Source organism: Cygnus olor, chromosome 3 (assembly GCF_009769625.2).
Source record: "Cygnus olor isolate bCygOlo1 chromosome 3, bCygOlo1.pri.v2, whole genome shotgun sequence".
Taxonomy (NCBI): Eukaryota; Metazoa; Chordata; class Aves; order Anseriformes; family Anatidae; genus Cygnus; species Cygnus olor.
Genome location: NC_049171.1, coordinates 88218105 through 88242807, shown reverse-complemented (window position 1 = coordinate 88242807; position 24703 = coordinate 88218105). Strand labels below are relative to the sequence as shown.

The 24703-nt window shown below is 45.8% G+C and overlaps 2 protein-coding genes across 6 annotated transcripts; one reads left to right on the top strand and one right to left on the bottom strand.

Moving 5' to 3' along the window:
* Positions 1 to 360: 360 nt before the first annotated feature.
* On the top strand, positions 361 to 21774 carry LOC121066968 (epoxide hydrolase 1-like). 5 transcript variants are annotated; one of them, XM_040550834.1, is made up of 12 exons: positions 361 to 631; positions 5111 to 5144; positions 9384 to 9472; positions 11716 to 11739; positions 12599 to 12812; positions 13533 to 13713; positions 14490 to 14720; positions 15115 to 15244; positions 15653 to 15867; positions 18614 to 18722; positions 19039 to 19164; positions 20154 to 21774. In XM_040550834.1, the coding sequence occupies exons 3-12, from the start codon at positions 9390 to 9392 to the stop codon at positions 20353 to 20355; spliced, it is 1515 nt and encodes a 504-aa protein (XP_040406768.1). In that variant the 5' UTR covers positions 361 to 631; positions 5111 to 5144; positions 9384 to 9389; the 3' UTR covers positions 20356 to 21774. The 5 variants fall into 5 exon arrangements, with proteins under 5 accessions (XP_040406768.1, XP_040406771.1, XP_040406766.1 ...); XM_040550835.1 differs by lacking the exons at positions 361 to 631; positions 5111 to 5144 and adding an exon at positions 10215 to 10374 and having other exon boundaries at positions 9338 to 9472; XM_040550832.1 differs by lacking the exons at positions 361 to 631; positions 5111 to 5144 and having other exon boundaries at positions 9330 to 9472.
* On the bottom strand, positions 20452 to 24167 carry LOC121066971 (MAD2L1 binding protein). Its single transcript, XM_040550844.1, has 2 exons — positions 23452 to 24167; positions 20452 to 22898 (listed from the first exon to the last, which is right to left on the bottom strand). The coding sequence occupies exons 1-2, from the start codon at positions 23950 to 23952 to the stop codon at positions 22368 to 22370; spliced, it is 1032 nt and encodes a 343-aa protein (XP_040406778.1). The 5' UTR covers positions 23953 to 24167; the 3' UTR covers positions 20452 to 22367.
* Between the last annotated feature and the right edge of the window lie 536 nt (positions 24168 to 24703).

Here is a 24703-nt window from a genome sequence, read left to right as displayed (position 1 = left end):
TGCTTCCCAAATTTTCAGGCTCCGTCACACTCAGGGCATACTTACCACAGAATCAGAATGTTTAATTGCAGCATAGCAACTGTAAGTAAACTCTAACAGTGGTGAAGTAACAGCAGGACAGACTTCCAGGAAGGCCAGACAAGTCTAATCAGGGCTTGAGCAAGCTTGTTAGACCTTGCTGCTGCTGCTTTATCACTATTGACATCCCAGTTATTTAGAGCTAGATAAGTCTTCCCATACAGCATTCCCTTCCCCAACTGCATTTTAAATAAAGAACATCCTGCAAATCTTTCTGCAAAGTCATGGTGTAAAGCTGGTGCTCCAGACATCAGGCAGGACCAGAATCCCTTCTTCTCCAGGGCTTTTCCAGGGCTTTCTGGTGGCCCCAGGTCACCCTGAAGCTTCCAGCTCTGCACTTTTTAAGAAAATGAATCCCAAATCCTGTGCCACCGAGATGCAAGTCTACAGCTGCTAATCATTTCCCTTCGGGATTAGCCGAGCCTGCTCCACTTCTGCCTAGGGGCCTGGCACGTATTACAAAGCCGGGCAGCTTTCCGTGGTCACAGGGAGCTCTGCGCTAGGAGCTGATTTTCATGCTGGCACGTTCCAAGAGCTGGTGTGGCCCCGTCAGGTCAGTGACCAAAGGAGGCAGATGGAGGGACAGAACGGGAAGAAAGGCAAAGCCTGCTGATGGGAAGATTGAAATTTGTGTGCCAGGTAGAGAGCTGAGGGAGGAGTGGGGAAGGAGGTGGTTCCATCAAGGGATGCTGAGAGGGGAACAAGGCAGGAGAGTCCACAGGGTGGTGAGAGGCGCTGGTGAGTAACTCCAGCACCTGCACGGAAACACTTGGCCACTGCCACAAGGGAGCTGGGTGCAGCAGAAGAGCAGACTGGGTCGACACAAGCAGGCAGGAGATGCTGCCCCTGTGCTGCCCTGATTCGTAACGCTTGCTTTATTGAGTCCTGCTAACCTGCACAGGCTGGCAGCGCCTACCAAATAGGTAGGCCATGCCTATGCCGTAGCACCATCACCAAGCAGCTCCAGCCACCCCAGGCCTTGCTTCTCCCGTGGAAACAAACACAGTTTTCCCCTTTCCCATGGACCTGCTACCCGTAAGGTATGAGAGCACTGAGGGCATATTTGCCTCATTGGCTGGCTACACGAAGAACACGCTGTGCCCCCGTCATCCCCACCACACGTAGTGTATGAAGCCGCGTGAAGCTAGCTTCTCTGCACCACTTGCCCGCAGACCTGCCTGAGGCTGAGCTGAACCAGATTTTCTTGTGTTGTGCTGACAGAGGCATTCAGAGCTCCCCATGAGCACTTGTAAGCTTTTCCCGTCCTGAGCAGAGGACAGATACTGCCGTACCCCTAGTGACACAGCTTTAGCTCTGCAGCTTAGCTCTGCCTTCGGGCCTGGCATGGTGTGATCCTGCCGACTATGTGCGTTCCCAGGTTGCTAAATCTACTTTTTGTCCTGAAGAGGCTGGGGCAGCACCTGGGCTTGCAGAGCGGCAGTTCTGCTGGCTTGTCCGACACATCCAGCACACCCCGTCCCATCCTATTTATGGCCATCCTGTGGGCCTTCAGGGAGACTCAGTTGTCCACACTGCACAGTACCCCATACCCAGTCCCATTGGTAAATGACGTGTCCCATGGGTTGCCTCCAACTGCTCTTGTGTCTGACCAAGGACCCAAACACCTTCTTTCTTGGAAAAAAGTGGGAAGGTGAAGAAATAGCCCTGGCCTGAAATCAGTATTGCTCTATAGCATCCAAAAATTTGTCATAGGCCAACAAAGAAGAAAGAGCCTTCTTGGGACCACATGTATCGTGAAATTTGCAGATGGGGAAGGACAGCTTGGTGTTCCCAGGCCTTCAGGTATTTTTCCTGGAGAAATGACTTCTCTTTCTCAAAGAACTGCATATTTTGTGTTATCTTCCTGCCCCACAACAGTGATGCACTTTACTCATTAGTCATATCGTGGCTGCCACTTGACTATGAGCTGCTCTTTTTGGCCAAGAGTCTCTGGTCCTGGCCTGTACTACAATTACCTTGACAGAGCCTTGATCTTTATTACACAATCAGAAAATCAATACATTTAATTCCCAGACCAGTATCTCACAGGTAGGAAAAATACAACAGGAAGACCAGGCACATTTTCCTTGCCTCATTTCCACCAATTACTCCTAGTTCTATGTTCCTTTATTATGCTGAATAATTTCTCTTCACTCTTCAAATATTTGGAGGTCAGTATGCTAATCAATCATCCCTTAGGCAAACTTGATTTTGCTTTTGTAATGTTTTTTTCACCCTCTCCCCCCTTTTTTTCTTTTTCTGCATAGTAGCTCCAGCCTCCTAATCATCATCACTGCTGCTCTTTGAGTTGCTTCTAGTTTGTCATGTTTTTGTCTGGTAATATGGTTCCTGGAACCGAGTGCAGTATTGCAGGCACGGGAGCTCTGTGCGGGTGATTGCATGTGTGAGATTGCCCTCAGGTGGTTAGTCCAGAGAGATGTGGCCTTGAAAACAAAAACTTATCTTCAGGACAGGGGGTTGTAACTGCATGGGAGCTATGGAAAGAGTATTTGTCTCTCCTCTAACTCAACTCTCCACAAAGCTAAGCCATGCTGTTTGCTCATTCTGTTCTCCCATCACAGCCTCCACTGTTCCATGAGTGTTATGCCGTTTTATTTTCTGCCTTTTCTACTACTCTCTGCAGTTTAGATAAGTGATCATATCCAACACAGATTTCAAGGTGGTGATACACAGATGACTTATTTAGGAATTATTATGACAATATATAAATTCCCATTTAGTACATGACATCTTATTTTGGTTTCACTTTGCTCTGCTCTCAGCTTCATCTCTAAATACTGCTAGGTTAAAGGTTGGACCAGAAGATCTTAGAAGTCTTCTCCAGCCTAAATGATTCTATGATTATCTGTGGAAGAACGCAGATCTTTTTCCTGAGATCAGCTCTATGGCAGAATTTTTCAGAATGCAGGTAAGTAAAACAGTTTTTCCAGCTTTCCGTGACTTATGCTGGCATGCACAGAGCTCCATCTGCCATCACTTTGTCCCACTTACCTAAGTTTTGCTTCATTCCTGCTCCCACTGAATCTAAATGTCAAAACATGCATCGGATTTAGAAGGAGCAGCCTTTGCTAGGGTCTTTTGAAGTTTTCCCCAATCATTCTGTATCTTATATAGACCTGGACACTGTACTGAACTCTTCATCTTCTGGGTGTGGTGCGAAAGCAAGCTGTGTTCTCGCTAGCAATGTTGAAGATTCCGCCGCTGCAATAAAAAGAGTCAGAGTGGGTCATTTTTGGCTGCTATACATCACAGTGCTGATCATGGGAAGTGCCTCGCAACTCCTGTTATAAAACACCGCTAAGAAATGGATGCTTCCTCCTATGTTTTCGTTCATAACTTCAGTTTATTCCCTTGCTTTCTGCAGAACCAATGCTTATTCAATCATTTGGTGTGTCCCCCCAGTAATTTCTTGATCTTTTTGCTGATTTCACTCAATTTCAGCAAGCAGAGACTTCAAAATAGTTATGAAATGTGTTCCTACACATTTCATGTAATCTGATTGTTTTGGGAAGTGCAGTGGGAAATTTTTAAACGTACATAGAGAAAACAAAGTCTTACAATAATTCAGTTTAAAAGTTTTTGCATTTGTATTTGCGAATAGTAGCTCTATTTTGCAAATATGTGTAGGAAACAAAGCTTCATTAGTTCCACTGCTTGTGGAACTGCTTATTAATCTTTGGCAAGTATTCATCCTGCAAGCTGTTGTTGCCAAGTTTTGCTAATAGCCATTTGCAAAGGGCTTTATCCTTGTACCTCTGGGAAGTGCCAGTTACGTACGCTGGGATAGTACTTAGATAAGTCTTTCCAAGAATGCTGAAAAGCTGAAGGAGAGAAAAAAAATATCCTTACAGACTTGTTGCTAGAGTCTTGTTTACCATATTCAGCCTGATAGCTTAAAATACAATACCTAGTTATTTTCCCAGATTTATTTGTAGGTCCTCTTATAAGGCTTAAAGTCCATAGTGCTATTTTCTTTAGAAGAGATGTCTGCAGTGTTGTTATTGCATTATACTCAAACTTCCCTGGCTTCCCAGACTAGCTGATTTTGATGAAAAATGAAAATCATATCCTTATGTTAGAAATTCAGCTTATTCGGTCTTGATTTGCTTAATGCCTCTGGACAGAGTTTCTTCATGTCACTGTTGTTGTTACACAATGTAGGCATAACAACTAATAATGAACAGTAGGAAAAATCACACAGAGAATAAATGATAATTCAGAAAGGAGGCCACGGAAATGTTTCCAGATAGCTAGCGCAGTTCCCAAAAAGGGAGGAATTGACGCACAGGATCAGAGCAGAAAACATTCTGAGATTTCTGGTGAACTGAACAAACCATGAAACTGACTTCTCAATAAATAAATAAACAAATAAATAAATAAATAAAATCTTCTTTTGCCTGCATGCTTCTTCAGGCCTGCAAAGGGGGGCTCACACACTCCGACTGCCTCTCATAACAGTTGTGGGAGCTCTGCTGGTGTCTCTGCAAAACCATGCTTAGATTTGGGCTTCTCCCTTTCCCTATGAAGTCCTTCTTTGAAGGAGGTTTGCCTCAATTCAGGACGCTGGCTGACAGAGCTATGTGAGAGCAGTGGGGCAGAGACTGCCTGCCCCTCTCCTCCAGTGCACCTACTCCCCGCAGCCACTGAGCACTGATGCCCACCAAAAGCAATTCCCAGAGTTTGCCAGGACAAGGGCTGAGAAAAGGAACTTGTGATCATAATGAGCATTGCAGGATCCTCAGCAGTGGTCATTGTTATTGAGAGGGATGGAGTTCATTCTCCGCCATTTCTTTTTGCCTCACCCAAACACAATTGTTGCTTTATTCAGTATTTTTTTGTTAAACTAAATAAATTATTGAGTATAGACCACCTGTGCATTCTGATTTATCTTCATCCCTTTGATGAAGATAAGGCCTTTGCTTCTGCCTCCAATATTTCCATCACAACACTAATGACAAATCGCCCAGAATATTCTTTTCCATAAGGTATTTATAACTTTATTGCCCTACAGATCTTATGACTGGTCTCTCCTTTGAGTGCGTTTGGTAAGTTGCCTCATTTTTTCTTTAATGATTCTTGTTTGCTTTGTGAGATGGTGATTTGGGGCAACTGTTATGGGAGGTACATGATGCACTTCTAAGATTGTAAGACAATGAAAATGACATAACTGATCGGGGTTTTAAAGCTGCATCTGCATTGATTGTGTGGAGTTCCATCCCGTGTCAGAGATTCTTCTTTGATGCTTAATGCATAGCTTTGATGGTACGTCGTCCAGAGATCCAGCCTCTTGTGAGACATGGCTTGGGAACAGCACATTCAGCTTTGATGCTCTCAGCCTTCAGTGGAAAATTTACCCGTGTCCAGGCTGCCAGGCTCCTGGGTTAGCCTCAGCCACGCTCACTGCATGTGTCCAAGGCCAGGGGGGCTCTGCCTCACATTACGCTCCAGGATTAACAGGCCTTGTCTGCAGCACAGCAGGATCCACGTCCCAGAGCACAGGAAGGGGCCGTGCACCCAGCTCCTGGCGCTTGGAGGGGTGCACATGCGGGAACCACCACGTTTTGCGCATCCAAGCTCTGAGCACCAGATCCCGGTGCCCGCTGCCTGCTTCCAATCACCAATATCCCCAAGATTATCCTCAGGGTATCAGTGACCTAAATACGCTGTTTTGGACTTGAAAGTTGCTTTTGTTTTTAATGTTGCAGAGTCTCTAAAAACCAGCACACGTAACCAACTGCCTGTTTCCAAACAGCTGTTGTGTAACTTTGCTCCCCACCCCCTGAGACGTTGCCTGCCATTCATTTAATGGGCTCGGTTTCACTGGGAAGTGCCTGGGGGAACCTCTTAGCTCCCTAATTAGCAACAGAAGGGGCCAGTCCTTGCTGGAGGTAGCAGTGAAACATTTGTGAGGTCTCCTGAGAATAAGGGAGGCAGAGAAGGGGCCATTTCCAGCTGGGAAAACACTAACTTTTATTCAGCGTACACTGCAGTGCAAAGGCCTAAACAGATGGGGAAGGGGGATACTTGCAGAAGAGAGCTGAAGAAATGAAGATGGGCTTTCTAGGCAAGAAAGGAGCATTTGTGAAGGGGGAGGAGGGAAGAGGAGAGGTTGTCCATGGCCCTTCCAAGTTGTTCATTGCTCCTGCCATCCGAGTTTTATATAAAATACCGTGGAGCAGCCTCGTGGGCTGGCTGCTGATGGAGGCAGGAGTGAGGTGTTGCTGCGATCCGCTCTCAGATGTTTGGTCTGGCTCTTGTTAATACAATTCAGGAATTAACAGCTTGGAGTTCAGTGTTTCCTCTGGGATGTAATCACTGAGGATGAACACAGAGGCAGCCATTCAGGGCTCAAGCAGATTTTGGTGAAAAGCAAATCTTCCGCTGACCAGCTGCACTCCCCCAGGCCTCGCCAGGAAGGTGAAACCTCTGCCCATCCATTGTGGGCAGGGAGACACGCTTGGGGCTCTTCCTTGGCCTCCAGGACACAGCCACATGTGGGAAGCTTTGCAGTTCTTCCTGTGCGATCCCATTGCTGGGCAGTGTTGTTTTCATACAACACCTGTGGAAAGAGACGTGCGTGCACAAGCAGACCCAGCTTGGACCCGTTGGGTTGTACAGACTGTTCCCCTCCAGAGTTCATGCAGGGAAATGCTGCATTCAGTATCTGGAGCTGTCTTTGGTCTGGGGGAGCAAAGGTCCCGTCAAGCTGAGGAAAGCTTCGTTAGTCTTAAGGAGTTTTCTTAAAAGAAAAGGAAGAAAATGGAGTGTCACAAAGAAGGTGGGTATCATCAGGTGATGCCATGGGCCAAGCAGGGTTGCATGACAGCCTGGAGGGGCACAGGGCAGCCCTGAGGTTCCCTGGCATTGCCTTGCCCTGCAACAGCATCAGCAGCCAGCAGCTTGCCAAGCGGCCACTCACCAACTAAAAAGAAGACAGCTTGCCCTTGGTGTATGTCAGGAGACCACATTCATAAAGATCCCCTGTTACTGCACAGTCTTTGCTCTCCAGTAATAGTCTCAAGATCGTGGACCTGATTTTGCACATGCAAAAGGAGAATTATATAGTGAATTCTTCATACAGAAAGGTGAAGGGCAGAGCATTACAGCCAGGAGCATAAATATCAGTGAGGGGCTTGTAATCGACCTAAGGGTCAGAATGATCATTTACAAGTTAGCCCAGCATCTCAAGTTATAAAACAGCTGCAGTCAAAGCTTTTGTGCTCCAGTCTTAACTCTGTTCACAATCTCAGTTCATAACCAGAAATCACCAACTTTCCTCCCCACGTCTCGGGTTTTGGAACTAATGGCATTTAGGAGGCTTCCATTCCAATTATGTGCAAAGGACAATGAGAAAACCACGAAGTGCTCAAACAGGGAAAAGAAAAAGAAAAAAAAATAATAAAAGTGGTTATTTTGTGCACTCTGAGCTCCTCTTCCCACCAGAGGGCACCCAGTATTTGCAGAAGTGCTGCGAGTGCCTCTGTTGGCACTCGCTTAAGCTCTGGTTGGGCTTTTGGTGCTCGCTCCAGCAGCAGCTCTCCCTCTGCCAGCACTGTGAATGGCCCTGGGAGAGCTGGCAGGTTATCTTGTGTTTGGCTGCTCCTGCTTGTATCCCGCTGCTGAAACAGGTGGGAAAAATGCATTACGGTTACATTTCCATGTGCATATTTTCTATTGTTTGTGCAGGCGTGATACTGCTGATTGGTGCCAAAAGCAAGGGAAAGAGAGGAAACAAGCCCTCTGTTCACATGGGATTTGTGCAATGGAAACATGTGAGCCTTTTAAAGTTTAGACAGATGCAATACTGAAATACTATATAACAATTCTTCTTTTTTTTTTTTTTTCTTTTTTTTTCTTTTCTTTTTCTTCCCATGCCAGAACAGCAGCTGGACCAGCAAAACCACAGCATCGGGACAGGGGCAGAAAATGTTCTAATAGTGCTCCAAGGAGGCTTTTTAAAATGGGTTTGATAAAACGTCTATCATTAAGGATAAGGGATCCTGCCCCAGTGCAGGGAGATGCTCTGAGACACTCTTCTATATCCTTTCCTCTGATAGTTACATTTATGGGACGTGCATCACAGCCTCCTGGTAGGCAGCCTAGTTGACACCAGCAAGCAGTTTCTGCCTGGAGTTGTGCATTTGGGCCACTAGGGGTTGTAAGAGAGAAGGGGAAAAAAACTTGTTTTTCAGTGGATGGACAAGCTGTTGCAGTATCCCAAAGTGGAGGATTTCCTCTGGAACCCCTTGAGCTCTTTGCTCCAGCACTCACCAAACTCTTGCACATATACCCTGCATTTTAGACAGTATGCTAACATCTCAGTTGTTTCAGATTTATCACTGTTTTGTGTCTTATGGGTTGTTTGAGGTTTGGTTTGGTTTTGTTTTTTGCCTTTTAGCCTCAGGATATTAATGGCCTTGGTGTGCCCGCCTATATCTCAGAGAAACCTGTTCTGATAGTCCCAAACCTTTTAGACAGACGGCAGCAACTTGTATCTTTTCTCTGCCGCTTTAACTAGCTCTGCTGGCTCTTTTCCAACATTCCTGGAATAGATATTTTCACTCTCAGTTATTTAAGCCAGATCTTCCTCCTTTGTGCCTTTTCCTAGTGATAGGTAAGAAACAGAATTCTCTCAAGTTCTCTTTTGAATCCTAGAAACATCACAGCCTGTTGTACCCCAACATGTCAAACTATGGGGGTCCTCAGCTACCTTTCATCCAGGTGATCGTTTTTTCCTCTTGTTGATTGTAATTCTCCAGTCTTAATTACAGCCCCCTCTGCAATCAGGGATGCCATCTTCCAAAAGGCTTCCAGACCTGCTTTTATTTTAGAAATAAGGCCTTAAAGCTAAGTAATCCCAGCCATCTCCCAGGCGTAACCAGAAATAGCTGTGGTGTAGCAATAAATTGAACTTAAACCAAATGTAGGATTTACAAGATTTTCTTCCTGATAGCTCTTTTGTCAGCACAGCAATACAAGACTTGATCTCCACAGATCTCATTGGTAATGGGACTTGACTTTGAGCATTGCATGGAGGTAGGAATCATTCCCTCTGACAGTAAAATGTAGCTATCCGTGGAGCAAAACACAGCAAGGACACTGTGCAACAATTTGGGAAAAAAGCAACCTTTATCCAGTAAGATTTAATTGACCATTTGGGAAATGAAATCTAGTTCCCTGAGCTAAATAAAAGCACTAGTTTCTGTGGTATATGAGAAAACTTATCTTTTCCTTTTTTGATGTTTTGTTTTGTTTTGTTTTGTTTTGGCTGCTGCAAATCACAGGCGCACATGGGATTGAACCACACGATGCACAGGTTGGAAGGGACCCGTGGAAGTCAGCTGGTCCCACCACCTGCACAGAGCAGATCCAGGTAGGTCAGGTTGCTGAGTGCCTTGCTCCTAACAAATTCTGAATACCTCCAAGGATGGAGATTCCAGATCTTCTCTGGGACCCTGTTCCAGTGTCCTTTCTGGGACATATTTCAGTGTCTGAATGGGGAACTAATTTATACTAATATCTAACCAGAACTTCCTTTGTTGCAATTAGCATCCATTACCTTTTGTCCCTCCACTGTTGCTCCCCCAGGAAGAGTCTAGCTCTATTTTTTCTATGCTATTCACTAGGTAGCTGTACACAGCAGTAGGATGGACACATGCACACACACACATTTGCATTCTGTCCTCCAGGCTGAACAAGCCCAGGTCTCTGTCTCTCCTCATACAGCATGTGCTCCAGCCCCTGGCCAGCCTGGTGGCCCTGCACTGGACTCACTCTTCTCTGTCCTCTACCAACAAGGCCAGACCTCAGCACTGCGCTTCCAGCCGTGGTCTCACAAGGGCCAAAGAGAGGGAAGGATCCCTCAAAGAGAGGTGAAGCACCCAGCCTGCTGGCTAACGTATTGGCTGTATAGCCCCATACATAGCTAGCCTTTGCCAGAAGGTCCCCTCCTTGACTGATTCACTTGAGGACCTCAAACCAGGCTCTGCAGAGCTGCTTTCTGTGCTTTTGGCACACAGCCTGTGCTGGTGCACAGGTCTATTCCCTCCCCATGCAGGACTTTGTATTTGCCTCTTTTGAACTTTGTTGAACCTAATTTGCATGCGCACACTTAGGCAATAGGTGGCACCAATGAATGATGTAGCTTGCCTTGTCACTGAGAGAGCGTCAGTGCCAAGAGAAAGCCAGCCGAGGAGACACCTGGGTTGCTTCGCTCAGAGCTGCAGCAAGGCGAGGAGGAGCAGACATGTGGCAGGAGGTCCTTCCCAACGCCTGGTGAGATGCCCTCAGGGTGGGGAGGAAGAGCCCAAACAAGGCTCTGCTGTGGTTGGGGTGGGGGAAAGCCCTGCAGGGGGGAAAGCCCTGCAGGGTAACCCAGGCTGAGCCAAGCCATCGGAGGGTGTGGGGAGCACGCAGCTGATTTCTCCTGAGCGTGACTGGGGAGGAGGTTGTACTAGACCGAACCTTGCTTTTTGTTGCTCGGAGAGCTGTGTCTCTGGCGTCCTTGATTTGTTAACAGTGCTGAGCTGGTGCTACTGCCACAATAACTTGTTTCATGCCTCCAACTCACTAAAGTCTGGGATGTAAGTGCACAGGGATATTATTACCTGTTGCATAAGCTGCTCAGCCTCCGTGAGGTGGAGGGTGACATTGTTTGCTTACAGAAGCTTTGTTTTGCCTTGGCAGGGAGCTGTTTAAGGAGGTACTTCCTTAAAAATCACACTTGAGCTGTCAGAGATCATTACCAAATTGCCATGGGGACTGCTAGGGTCTCCAGTATAGGCACCAGATTATGTGCCACAGGTAGTGGTGGGAAATGATAGCAGGTAAAAAGAAACAGCAAATGGGTGTGTGTTTTCATGGAGTTTTGGGCCCTTTTATTTGTTTTGAGATACCTTAATTATGACGCCAAGCAGCTCCCTACTTTAGCCACCTTCCGTAAGGTGGAGCGACAAAACTTTTTCTTGTTACTTCTAGTTTTTTCCAGAAGTAACTATTCTTGCAAGACAATCCATCAGGCTAAAATAGAACCAAGGAGGAATTTTCATTTTTCTTGCAGGCAGATGAGTCCTAAAAGCTCAGTATCCAGTTAGGAGTCGTTAGAAGTAGGAAAGGTATAGCAACTCACTGAAATCTGAGCAGGTAAAGGTCCTACTAGCCTCTCCTTGTGCCAGCTCTGTGGCACAATGAGCACAGCGTGGCTGGGAGTAGAGTGAACCTTGATCTTAAAAGTTCCCTGCAGGGCTTTGTGCCTATCTCCATGCAGTGGTCAAAATAACTGATTTTCCTGGCTGAAGTATCACAGCCACTCGTAGGATGAAAGACTGCAAGGACACCTACCCGTCTGTTTAGGGCCTTTTATCTAAATTGTGCTGAAGGAGGTAATATTATTTAAACAAGATATCTAGCTAACACGCAGCCAAGAAACATTGCCTCTGCACTCCCCCTCTTTCTCATCCAAATGTACAAGAAAAATTGTGGATGTGTCTGTGTGGCTAAACAGCTCACAATCCCAAGGCAGGTGAGGTTCTTTGCACTGTCCCCAAGGATTGGTACCATTCAGACAACACGATCAGTCTGTAAGGATCTTTTTTTTTCTTTTTCTCTTTTCTTTAGGGAGAGCATCTTATCCCGCATCAGGTGAGTGAAATAGCCAAGCCCTCCACTTTTCATTTAACACCCTACCTAGGATACAGCATAGTCCTTTCCCACCTCCATATGACAACAACAAATTTTCATTTGTAGTCCTCCTGCAGCCCCCTGCAACAGGCACACCTCCTAATCCCCAGGCAAAGCTGCAGAGCTTGAGCCACAGGTCAGAGGGACAGGAAGGTACCATTCATTTGGGACTGATTGCTCATGCATTTAAAGAGCTTCAGAACATGCTACATGTCTGTTAAAACCAGCTTTGGCAACTTAGCTCCCATATTTCAAGAAAGTCCTAAACTCGGCTGTGTGGAACAGAAATGGGGACACCAAACAGACAACCTAGACCCCTACCTGTGGAGGGCTATGTTAGAGGGCCAGTGTTGCCCTAAGAGATGCTTGAATCTGTAGGAAAGCTATGTGTAAAGCACTGCCGAGAAGGGCACGTCCAGCACATCAAGCTCCCTCTGGCAGCTGAAGACCCTTGTCTCTCTACTCAGGAGCCTTGTGATCAGCAAGTCATGATCAGCAAGAGCTTGAGATCCCTAATGAGCACTGGTAGATGTAACCTTGAGGCTTCTTGTCTTCAGACTCTTGTTGTTAGAGTTTAATATCTCTACTCCGGTTTCAGATTGCTGAGCTGGTATTTGTGGAACTCATTGCTCTCTGGGGGGCTGCCCCAAATCTTGCATGTGGTCTTCAAAAATAATAGAAATGCTGAGCCCCTGCTGACTCCATGGGGTGTTTGGACATCTGTTATTTCTTGGGCCCAACCACTGTGAAAACAAGCCTCAGCACAGTCCCACTATCCTTGGCGCTTTTGTTATTGAATGCAAATGTTATGCCTCCCTAGGTCTTTTCAATATTCACAGAAGAATGCAGTCCTGGTCCCTGCAGCCGCGCTGGGGGTCGGAGGAATGGTGGTTTGCTGGCTAATGTCTAGACGCAAGATCAAGAGACTTGAAATGGGTGATGGATGGTGGGGCTCAGGTGAAAGACCCCTAAGAGAGAACGAAGATGAAAGAATCCGCCCCTTCAAGATTGAAACCTCTGACAAAGAAATTGAGGTACTAGTGGCTGGGATATAGGGAGGGGAAGGAAGCTGTGAGATGGAGACTCTTTGTCACCACCTTACTGCTTAGAGATATGCCAGTGCAGTTATTTAATACTGTTAGATGATGCTGTTTCATCATCCTTTATGAGTCAGATCTGGGTTCAGATTCATTGCAATGTCTCCTAAAGACTTTCAGATGTCACAGACCCTCTGTGCAACCTTGAGCAGCTCAGTTTGACAGTGGGTCTGCAGGCGGTGGGGCAGGGCAGGAGGGTGTAGGGACAGCAGCAGCTACAGCAGGGCAGGGCTGAGGGGCTCCCACAGAGAGATGCCTAGAAAGGGTGAAGGGACAGAGCCTTGATGAGTTGTAGCACCTGTCCCTAATTATCCAATCAAATAGCAACACACATCTGGGCCCAATCTTTGATCACCCTTTTTAAATTCTTTTTCCAGCCAGCAAGGCCTGGAAGCTGCTAGTGCTAAAAATCCTAAAATAAATTAGCAGCAGGGCAGGATTGGGACCCTCTTGGGGAAACAGTTAATCTGTAGAACAAATTATTCCCCACATAAGTGATTGATGAGATCGTTTAGAGCATGCCACTGTTTCAGCCGGCCTCGTGGTGTACCAGGAGTGGTCTAAAAGCTGGTAGCCACCTTGAGAGTTGGTTCCTGCTTGTGGCTGCCCTGGAGCACAGTACGGGTGGGCAGCTGGGCAGCCTCGCTCCTCCTGCAGGACCTGCACCACCGCCTCGACCAGGCTCGCTACGCACCTCCGCTGGAAGGGGCAGCTTTCCACTACGGCTTCAACTCCGACTACCTGCAGAAGGTGGTGGCCTACTGGAGGAACCAGTTCGACTGGAACAAGCAAGTGGAAATCCTGAACAAATACCCTCATTTCCAAACCACCATCGAAGGTGAGGGGGTCGTTGTGTCACAAGCAGGTCCGTGTGGCTCCCTGGTCCAACACAGGGCACTTCTCTGGCAGACACCAGCCGCCCTCACTTTGCTCTTGCCAGTGGTACACAAGGAGCTGCTGGAAGCCCAGCCCTGATGGCTACTGTAAGATGTTAGAATATTTAAGACAACAGTGTGCATAACAGCTTAGTGATATAAGGGAAATATCACTATTGTGGCCCACATTATTAATAACCTTGTATAAATTGAGACTATCATATATTGGCAATAAGTTTAGGTATGTTTCAAAACGGGCTTCCTCTGGCTCAGAACCTGTTCTAATTAACTATGAGGTTTTCTTGTTTTCTTCTAGTGATGCCTTGAAAACGCCTTTAAAGACTGCAAAATTTATCTGGGCTCTAAGGCTAGAATATTTTTTCATGTCATTATGTCATGTTTTTGCGTGGTAATGCCCAATGTCTTTCCTGCATTATGCTGTGCATTTAAGTGTAGCTCTACCCATTAGTGTGAAACCACTTTCTCAGGAGAGGGATGCTCAGTCTGCTGCAACTCCAATTTCTGGGGCTGAGATCAATACCTTGGCCTGTATGCAAAAGATGAGAAATAGCTACAATGCCAGGCATCCCCCTTTCAGCTGGGCATCTTCTTGCCATTGGTTGACTGTATAATTTGTGCTATGAAACCTAATTAATACTTTTCCAACCTCCTTCTTCAGAGTCCAGAACAGAAATTGAGATGGAGCCAGAGCTTAATCTATCTCTTTGATGTCTGGCAGGGATTGATATCCATTTTATCCATGTGAAGCCCCCCTACGTCCCTCATGGACGAGCTGTTCAACCTATCCTGATGGTCCACGGCTGGCCCGGCTCCTTCTATGAGTTCTACAAGATCATCCCTCTGCTCACAGAGCCAGCCAAGTACGGCCTGGGTGATGGTGATGTGGTGTTTGAGGTCATCTGCCCATCCATCCCAGGCTATGGCTTCTCAGAGGCTCCGCACCAGAAAGGTAAGTGATGAAGAGGCTCCATCAGAATCGCAAGGTTTTTGGTGTAACACTTCAGCTATTCCCCAGCCCCCTGTGCACTGAAGTCTGTGAATGCAGGAAGGCAGACTCTGGATCTGAGGTTCAGTAAACTTGGCTCTGCGCATATGCTGATGTGACTGAGGCTCCAAGGCTGGTTGTGGAGATTTGGAAGGCAATGGTAGCTGGAAGCCATCTCTGCTTTCCACTTTCTCCTCTTTGCATTGAATTTACATCATCTGGAGTTCTGTTTATTGTGAGTTGGAGCAGTGCCTTCACAGCAGCACGCTCACTTGTCTCTGTCAGGCTCTGATCTTTGGCCAGGGAATGCATGCTAGGACAAACGGGTCTCCTGTGTGGTGTTTCTCTTTACCTACAGGCTTTGACTCCCGTGCAACTGCTCGGATATTTCACAAGCTGATGAAGAGACTGGGCTTCAAGGAATACTACGTTCAGGGAGGAGACTGGGGATCTCGGATTACTACAAACATGGCCCAGATGCTGCCAGAGTGAGTAGCAAAGGGAATCAAAGGAGCTCATCCTTTCAGCAGCTGAAGCGTATAGCACTTTCCCATCTAAAATGCAAAGTTGAGGGAGCCTGATCAGAAAAGAAACAAAATACCTTCCTTGGAAGATGGCATTATAGCTCAGCGTTTAACACCTAAAAACTGGCATCGCACACCAATGGCACAGCTGAATGGAGATGGCACCAGCTGTATCATTTCTAACTCCTACAATCTTTTTTTTTTTTTTTTTGAACCATGATAACCACGATGAACCTTTCAGGTTCTTTCAGGGCTTGATATATCTGACTCTATGAAATGCTTCTATCATAGCACCAGTCAGACTTACTTTCTAGAAAATCTGGATACAGAAAATTTATTGATTTAACTTTCTATTCATTAATTTGATTTTAGATCTGTGAAGGGGATTCATGTGAATCTTGTCTTCGTCACCATACAAGGTTTTAAAAAGTTGATTCAAGTGATGCTTGGGGCTTACGTACCATGGCTTGTAGGCTTCACTAGGGAAGACGTTCGACGGATGTATCCCTTCATGCAGAAGAATGTATATGATCTTCTGCGAGAATCTGGATACTTACATATCCAAGCCACCAAACCAGACACTGCAGGTAATGAACCTTCTTTATATTGCTATATATAGTATACAAACTGCTTATGGTATTTGAAAAAAAAAAAAAAAAACAAAAACAAAACACCTCAGTCGAACAAAGGCTTACTGCATCTGAAAAGCAATGCATTCCGGTGACTGAATGCAAGACATGGGACCAAAACCTGTCTTTTTAAAAAAAAAAAAAAAAAAAAAAAAAAAGATGGACACTGCAAATATCACTTCTAAAACTGTTTAAAATGGAGTACCACTTCTCTTGAGGAAAGAACCCCTTTGCAAAAAGCCTCTTAAAGTGAAGTGTAGGGTCTTGAAACTGAAGCTTCTAGAAATAAAAATGGGTGAAAACATGGAAAAAAGATCATAAGCAAGCGTAATGTGAAATTTGCAGAAAGGTAGACTCAGCCCTAAATCTTAAAAGCCAGAAGGCTGACAGAGTCAGTGTGGCCAGTAGATAAAGAGTCAGAAGAAACATACGGCCATCTCAGAAAGGTTAAATTATTTGTATTAGTCCACACTAGTAAAGATTATGGGGTATTCTTCTGAGTATTTTCTCTCACTAGGAAAGCCAGCAGAACTGCATCAGATTGGTGTCGCTAGCAGAGATTACAGAATGAATAGTATCTCAGCCTGGCTATTCACTGAAACTTTCAGAAGTAACTGAAAGTGAAATGTTAAATAATACCTAGTCTGCTTGAACTCATCACAATACCAAAGAAATAAAAGGAGGCAAGCAAGATACCAGGCTGCTTTTTGTTTGTTTGTTTGTTTTTCTTTTAAATAGACAAGAAGTGGTGGGACAGCAGCCCTGGAAAAATACAGATCAGTATGTCTAGTCTTTGTGATCAGTAAGCTGGCAGAACTATTTTAAAGAAGAAAATTGATTTACAGGTGATAGTATCACAGGAAAATCAGGGTTCAAAAATGAGAGCAAATTCGAAAAACTAAGTTTTACTGAGCTTCCTCCCCGATGTTTCCCAAAAAAATTAAACTGCCTTTAGAATAGGACTAAGTTCATGACTAATAACTGGTTAACATGAGAATCCGAACACAGGAGTAAGTAAGCAAGTTCCAGGGGTGAGGAGAGTATCACAAAAATCTGTGCTGGCACCTGTACAATTAAGCATGATCCTAATTTCTCTACAGAGAAAAGTTAATTGTTAAGTGAAAAATTGAGTGCTATCCAGGGCTTAGTTTAATCTAAAGATAACCGCAGAGAGTTGCGAAAACATTTAATTGACTAGTTGAATAAATTGGCCAATAAAATTTGATGTCACCAAAGTGCAAAGCAATTAGGGGAAGAAAATCACAATGGGCTCTTCTTTGGCTGCTGCCATATAAGAAAATCCATGAGTCATGGATAGTTCTTTCAAATGTCAGCCAGCTCAGCCAAAGTTCAAGAGCATTTTACAGACTGTCAAATAAAATAAAACAAAACAACAAAAAAAAAGACCAAGACAAAATACCAAATCCATGATATTCAGAATCCATTGCATTCCTGTTCACCCTGTTTCATAAGCATGCTTTAGAATCAGAATACAAAAAGGGGGGAAAAAAGGCAAATTGGCGTGATCAAGCAGCTTCCATAAAAACACTGTACACAGGATAGGACTCTGTAACCTAGAAGAAAAAACAGCAGGGACTTCTTAGCACACTAGAATTGTGAAATGTAGAAAATATGAAGAAAATACATATATTCCCTACTCAGTCTTAAGAAATATCTACATTATCAGTTTAGTTCTCATCAGGCAAGTTTAAAGCAAAGTCACAGTATTTTCACACAGCACCAGTTGTGGCATGTTGAATAACAAGCTGCAAGCAAGACTGCTATTTGAGTGTATAATCCACAGACACTCAATAAAGTGGTTCAGAGGCAGCTTTCAGCCCAGAAAATGCTCATCTCCAGATTGGTTGTATGCTGGATGACGCATTTAAGCCTGCCCTACTGTTGCTGGCCAAAGCGTTTATGTGATTTCAATCTGTAGCACATTACTCTAGGCCTGACATGCAGGAAATTGTTGTGCCAATGTACAAATTTACTTAGCTAGGCCCACTATTAAACTGAGACCATGGTGTGCATCATCTTCTAAAAAGTCATTCAGTGCTGACGTCGCGCTAAAATACACCTGAAAGTACACAATGCTTAGTATACTCTAAAATTACAGCCTAGAGTAGTGCTAAGGAATTTTCTGAAGGCAAGCCTGTATCACTACTGAAGTAAATACTATCCTTGTTTTACAAGTAAAACATGGAGGAAAATATGCTATGTATGTGCTACCTTTGTAACATTTATAACATAGCACTCCCCAAGGGCAGGAACAGGTAGTGGATACACAGCACTCCACTCTTTAAATTACATAAAAGGTGATAAACTGTGTTCAGTGTCCGGATTACCCATCCAAAGCAGGACAGCATTCCCAAACAGTTTATTTAAAAACTCTTTGTACAGTGTAATCCCTTTACATCCCAGTGTGCTCCTGCCGCATGTCAACAGGAAGCTGACAGGTCTGGTTTTGCTCCTTGCTTCTCTTGCATAGGAGCCATGTGTGTTTGCAGCCCTGTCACTTACAGCTGGAACTCCATAGGGGTAAATTCATCAAGAATAAAGTACTGCCAGGGGTAGTTAAATATAAACTTTCTACCAAATTCTCATGTAAAACTCTGAGGAACTTGTGAAAGTCCAGTTTAACTTCAGCTGAAGTATTACAATGCCATGCAAACGCAAAAGCTCTGCTGTTCTCCTGAACTAGGTTGTGGACTGAATGACTCCCCAGTGGGGCTTGCTGCATATATTTTGGAGAAATTCTCTACCTGGACAGATAAATCATTTCTGCATAAAGATGATGGAGGCTTGGAAAGGTAAGGAAACAAATGCTCTTTGATGAGAAAACTCATTAAAAGGCAGTGTGATGATAGCTAATGAGGAGGTAGGTAAAAGACTGGGTTAATTTTAAGGATGAAAGATTACACGACAAGTAGTTAACCTTATAGTAGGCTGCCTGCAAGCTACTGGTTCAGCACCAGGCAGTTTTGCTCTGAGCACACAGATGTCAACTGATTTGCTGCTTGAAAATGAGTGGAGAACCAGATAACCAACTGTTCTTCAAGGCATAAGCCCAATATAGTGTATTGAAAAACAGCTCTCAGATAAATTGCTTCTTTTCTCTCTCAATAGCAAGTACTCACTAGATGAGCTTTTGACCAATGTGATGATTTACTGGGTGACATCATCTATTGTGCCCTCAATGCGATACTACAAGGAGAACTTCTCCCAGGATCCTCGTCTAACTGATGATTCCAGGTAATGAAGTGGCAGGTGCAAAACAGATTTGCAGACAAGACAATCAGATTTGCCTGCATTTAGATCACTTACAACAGCAAATTTAGCCTATGTGAGAAAACAATCCGAGTTCTTTTTCTTTGATAAATGAAAGTTAAAGGTCACTTCCTTTGAACCTAAAAATCTACACAGGCTGGCCTGTAGTCAAGAAAATAGGTAATTCAGTCTCGTCTTCCAAATACAGGTCTATAGATTTACCAGACAAACAAACATAATCCACGGCTTGGTTTGGTAAAAACAAAACAGAAAATCATGAGCATTTCTAACAAGTTTAAACTGAATTAGGAAGGATATGGCTTACTGGTGGATAAACGATGAACTACAGCTGTTAAGCAGAAACTTGTAGAAGTGGTTTGGGAAGGGATTTTTCTAAAGAAACTAAAGAAACAAGCTCCCAGGAGAGCAGTACTTGAAACCCAACACCTTCTAACAGCTGCTGGCTTTAAGATGACTACAAGAGAGGCTGACCAGGAAACACACTGCTGAGCAGAACTCCTCTCCAAGTGATTGGTATTAGAAACAAAATAGGGGAGTCTTGTTCTCTGTAGACTGACAACCAATTTACCTTCCCTCTCAAGAGGGTAATCTATTATACTGGTACCATAAATCTGAAAGTAAATGAGTTAGCTCATTTCTGAGTTTCACATAGAGATGTGCTATCTCATATCACAAAGTTATACAGCAATCTCAAAAACCTGAAACATTTTCCAAGATTTAATACTGTTTGTGAAGTGGGCTTCATTTTAATGCATCTTTGGATATAACATTTTTGAACTCAAAGAGAATCAAATACAAATGAAGCTCTTCAGCAGAGTATAGACTACAAAACGGTAAAATTTCTCTGACTCGCCATGACAGCTGCCAGAGTCAAAAGGTGTTACTTCGGACTCTGAAAGTTGGATTTTCCCTAAGAACTGTTTTGAAAATGCAGTTAACTAATGTCTTTTTAGGGTTGGAGTATACGTTCCCTCAGGGATCGCAGCTTTTCCTGAGGAGATAGCACATACACCACATTCCTGGGCAAAGACGATCTTCAAGAACATTGTCAGTTACTCTTACATGCCCCGCGGAGGCCATTTTGCTGCTTTTGAGGAACCAAAGCTTCTGGCACAAGACATCATACACTTTGTGAGAAGGGTGGAGCAGCTGTGAACCTGTAGTTTAGATACGTAGAAAAGAAGCAAGCTGTTCTGCTACCCACAGAAGCCTTACTTTGAGGGATTAAATAAACTCAATGTAATCACAATACAGAAGCCAACGTTTTATTTTGATAATGATTATAACTACTAAACTTGATTAACAAGTTCTAAAGCTCTTCCTATGTAAAAAAGCATCTTGTCATCTTTTATTCCCAGCACCATATCATTGCTGCATTCATAGTTCAAGTATAACAGAGTATGTAAACAGTTTAATGCAGTAACATTGCACTCATTTGGGGGATAAAGCAGTAAGGAGCATGCCCCTTGTTCCTCAGAACTAAGGCGTCTTTTCAAAAGCTTCTTTAAATTCTTGAGTGCTAGCATTCTTAAATATGCATTACAAGTAGCTTTGGTGGAAGTGCGGAAGGGCTTTGATCTCCTGAGCACACCAAACACTCCTACTGAATAGTTCAAGTTATATTTCATTCAAGAGACATGTGATTACATTCCCAAGTGGGCAGCCGTACATAAGGCAACTTTATTTTAGCAGTTTTTTCCCCTGGAGCTAACTTTAGCAGTTACTACACATTATATGACAGTTGTCAGTGGATAGTAAGGCAAAGACTGCACTCCTAGTGTTCTCCAAGCTCCGAAATATGAACTTCACTAATTTCCTTCCAGTTCTACAATCTTATTTCATGCCAAAATGTCAGACAAGCTTAAAATATGTACCAGGTATGGAAGGTTACTTCACCCTCTGATCTCCTTTCAAAGGACTTTTACCACCCCATCAAGCAGCTTTTGCTAGCAGATAACTGCAAACAACCTCACTACCAGTAGACTAGAGATTCTCTTCAAAGGGGCTGGAGCTATTAAGCTCATTACGTTACAGATACATGCACAGATGATTCAAGACAACTCCAGCAGATATCTAGTTCTGGCACACTGTGATTCACAGGTTTCTTTCCTTCCCTCCATGTCCCATTCTGTACTAGACATTAGTCCAGAAGAAAGGACTCAAGTTCTGCTTCCTGGTAAGACATTTCGACTTAGTGCAGGAGGTGACAGTTAAAGATAGTGCTGAACTTGATGACATGCCCCTTACCTACTCTTCATTTCAGAAGCTTTTAGAGTCTAAGACTCTGAAATATCTGAAAGGCAAAAGCAAGCAAGTAGAATTTTGCCTTTTTTTTGTTAAGTGAGAATAAACTATCTTATTGGGGCAGGAGTCCTAACTTTCTCTGAAGAAGGCTAGAGAAGAAATTGCTTACTCCTAATGTTAACTGTATATCAAACTGATTGTCAGGTCTGATGGACTAAAGGTTAATAGAAAATAAGAAGAAAATGTGCTCCCCTGCCTCCATAGGACTGCTTAACCTCTTTTCATTGCCTGTAAAAGACACTGTGCTAGGTATGAAATCTCCCAAATGCTGAAAAGTTCCACTCCTTAGATTGTTAACAAACTGCAACTGAGTCATGGGGAAGTCTGATTTTGTGAAATAGATGGGCAAGCACTTCAGTATTCGAACCTGATCAGACTGCAGGAAAATGTCTCCTTTCACAGCAGTGGGGTAGATAAAAATAGTTACGGCCTTCGTGGTAAAGGTCAACTATATTAATAATTGTATACATTATCTATAATCTGAAATAATCAGCTAACATAGTCATTATTACCAGAGATATGGCTGCAATAAAACTCAGAAAACTGTATCCAGTATTTGTCAGTTCAACAAGTAGGTGGCTAAAAAGTTTTATTCCCAAGACACTAATTCATTTCCTGTGCCTCAGGTCGGGTTCCTAATGAATCATGGTATCTGTATGCAACTGTGCCTTAGAGGGTATTTGCTTTCAAAGACAATTCAGGAGATGAACATGGAAGAACGCAGTCCAGCTACAGGAAGGCAGTAGGTACCCTGGAGAAGAGATTCAGACAGACAAGCATGTGCTGTTACATTTGATCAAGTTACCACATAAAGCAGCACCAAAGGTTATTCAATACTCCATTGAAATTCTACAGAGCACAGGTCATTCATGAAAGCCCTTGAGCGTCACTGGTGCTTGAAACCATATGTAGTCCTCCCAAGCAGAAGTCATACTTGAAGGAGCTGAGGCACTTATACTGATGTCTCCATCACAGGACAAATTAACAGTCAGTTTCCTCCCTCGAGTTGGTACTTTATAGTTGAGCTTGGGCCGGAACCATTCAACACCACAATCGCGGTGTCCTTGGAGCATGACAACAGTGCCCATGACCGGCAGAGCCTTAAGTTCACTGAAGACATCTGCTATGAAGAGCGAGTGAAAGAGCTTACGCACACAGGATGTGGTCTTCAGGCTCTTCTCAGCACTGCTCACACAGACCCCCTCCAAGTTGAGCTCATAAAGCTCCTTGGGACTCACGGCACTGCCTCCAAGTAGGATAAGGACCCGGGGAACCAGAGTCAAACCAAACATTACTTCCAAGTGCTGGAGCATTCCTTCCAGATCCATCAGCACCTGCTGGCATTTCTTGTTTGCCAGGTCCACAGAGGGTGGCTTTTTAATCACATCCCCAACCTGGAAAGCAAAACAAAAACCAGTTAGCACATTTATGAAAAAGTGGAGAGGGCCCCAATGCATTCTTCAGAAAGCATGGCACATGCCCTCCCTGAAACTTGAGGAAGATTTATAGGGTTTTATGTTCCTTTTAAGGGTAACAAGGTACTCTCAGGTGAAATCAGGAGGTCCAGGAATAAGAGAAAATGTCACATTACTCCTGCTCAATTTGAGTCTGCATCAAGCTACCAATAAATCCCCACAAGAATAAGAAAATCCATCTTTCAGAAGACCAACTACCACCCTGAAGCCACTTTAAAAAACTTTTGTCAGTCTCGTTTGTGCAAAAAGACAACAACAACATGCTTTGAGTGGAAACGGGAGCAAAAGGGGATAAATAACAACATGTTGAGCCCTGCCAGCTGTTTCCCGTAACGTTGGTGGAGTTTTTCAGAAAAGTTCAGAAAGAGTTTGTCAGAAAAAAACAGATCAGGGGCCGAACTACTCAGCCGGGAGCCCCTCGGGCACAGCCACCCCCACACCACCCCCGAAGCCCCGACCGCCCCCAGCCCACCTGGGCCGGCCGCCGGCAGAAGTAGGCGAGCTGCTCGTAGGGTAGCGGGAGCTGGTGCCGCTGGTAGAGGACGTGCTTCAGGAGCTCGCAGGCGAAGCGGCAGCAGCTCTCCCGGCTCACGGCGCCCGGGAACACCACGGACACCGAGGGGCCGACCGACACCGCCGCCACCCCGCGGCGGTGGGGCCCCCTCCCGCGCTCCGGGGCGGCCGGCGCCTCGGCGGTGAGGAGCGGGGACGCGGGGCTCAGCACCACGCGAGGCGGCTCCGCTCCCCCCGGCGCCGCCATTTTGTAGGCGGCGGTGGCTCCCGGCTCGCGTTTGAATGGCCGCCGCCGCGGGGCACCATGGGAGCGGCGCCGTGCCCAGCCCCGCGGCTTCCGGGAGGGCGGCGGGGAGAAGGAGGAGGGGGTTCGGGCCGCCCGGTGGCACCGTTTCCTCGCCACCCGCCGCGCTGGGGCGGCGTAGCGCTGCTTGGTCCAGCCCTGAGGCTCCCTAAGCATGGGTTGTCCCCGCTTAGGGCCGCCCAAGCGGTGCAGTGGGAGCCTTCCCGCACTCAGCGGGGTTTTTCTCCCCTCGTTTCCCGTGGCTGTCACAGAGCTGCGGCTGTCCCTGCCCAGTGAGAGGCCCCTGCCGCCGGCCCGGAGCCCTCCCCGCTGGCAGGCTGCCTGAGGAGCTGCTTCCGTGGCAGCGCCTCACCGCGGCGGAGGCGGGGAGCGGGGCCCCGCGGCGGCAGGAGGAGCGGCCCCGTGTTTGGAAACAACGTGGCCGCGGCCCCATTGGGCGCAGCCTCCAAAACACGGCGGAGGGCGGGCGGTGGGACGAGCGATCCCGAAGTACGAGTTTACCAGCGCCGAGCCCGCACCGCCGTCCCCAGGGGGTGCGGGGCCGGCAGCGAGGCTTGCTGCTGGCGGCAGTGACACCGAGACGAGCGGTGGGCACGGCAGGTCCTCATCCCGAGCCCGCTGGTTTCGCTGCCAACCCCCTTTAGCTTGAGGTCACGGTATCTCTTTGAGTAGCTCGAGTCGCTGCCGTTTCTGCGCAGCTGTGAGGTGTTCCTGATGTCAAACATCTTCACAAACGCGCTGCCTCCCCGCCCCTGCCGGCAGCCGCAGCCGGTGCCGAAGCCTGCCGGCACCGAACGGGCGGCACTGCGGGCCCTGCCGGCGAGCTGCCAACCCCCCGTATCTCCGAGGATGCCGCCCGGGAGGCACGGAGAGGCCGCGGTCCGCGGAGCCTCCCGCTGAGCAGGGC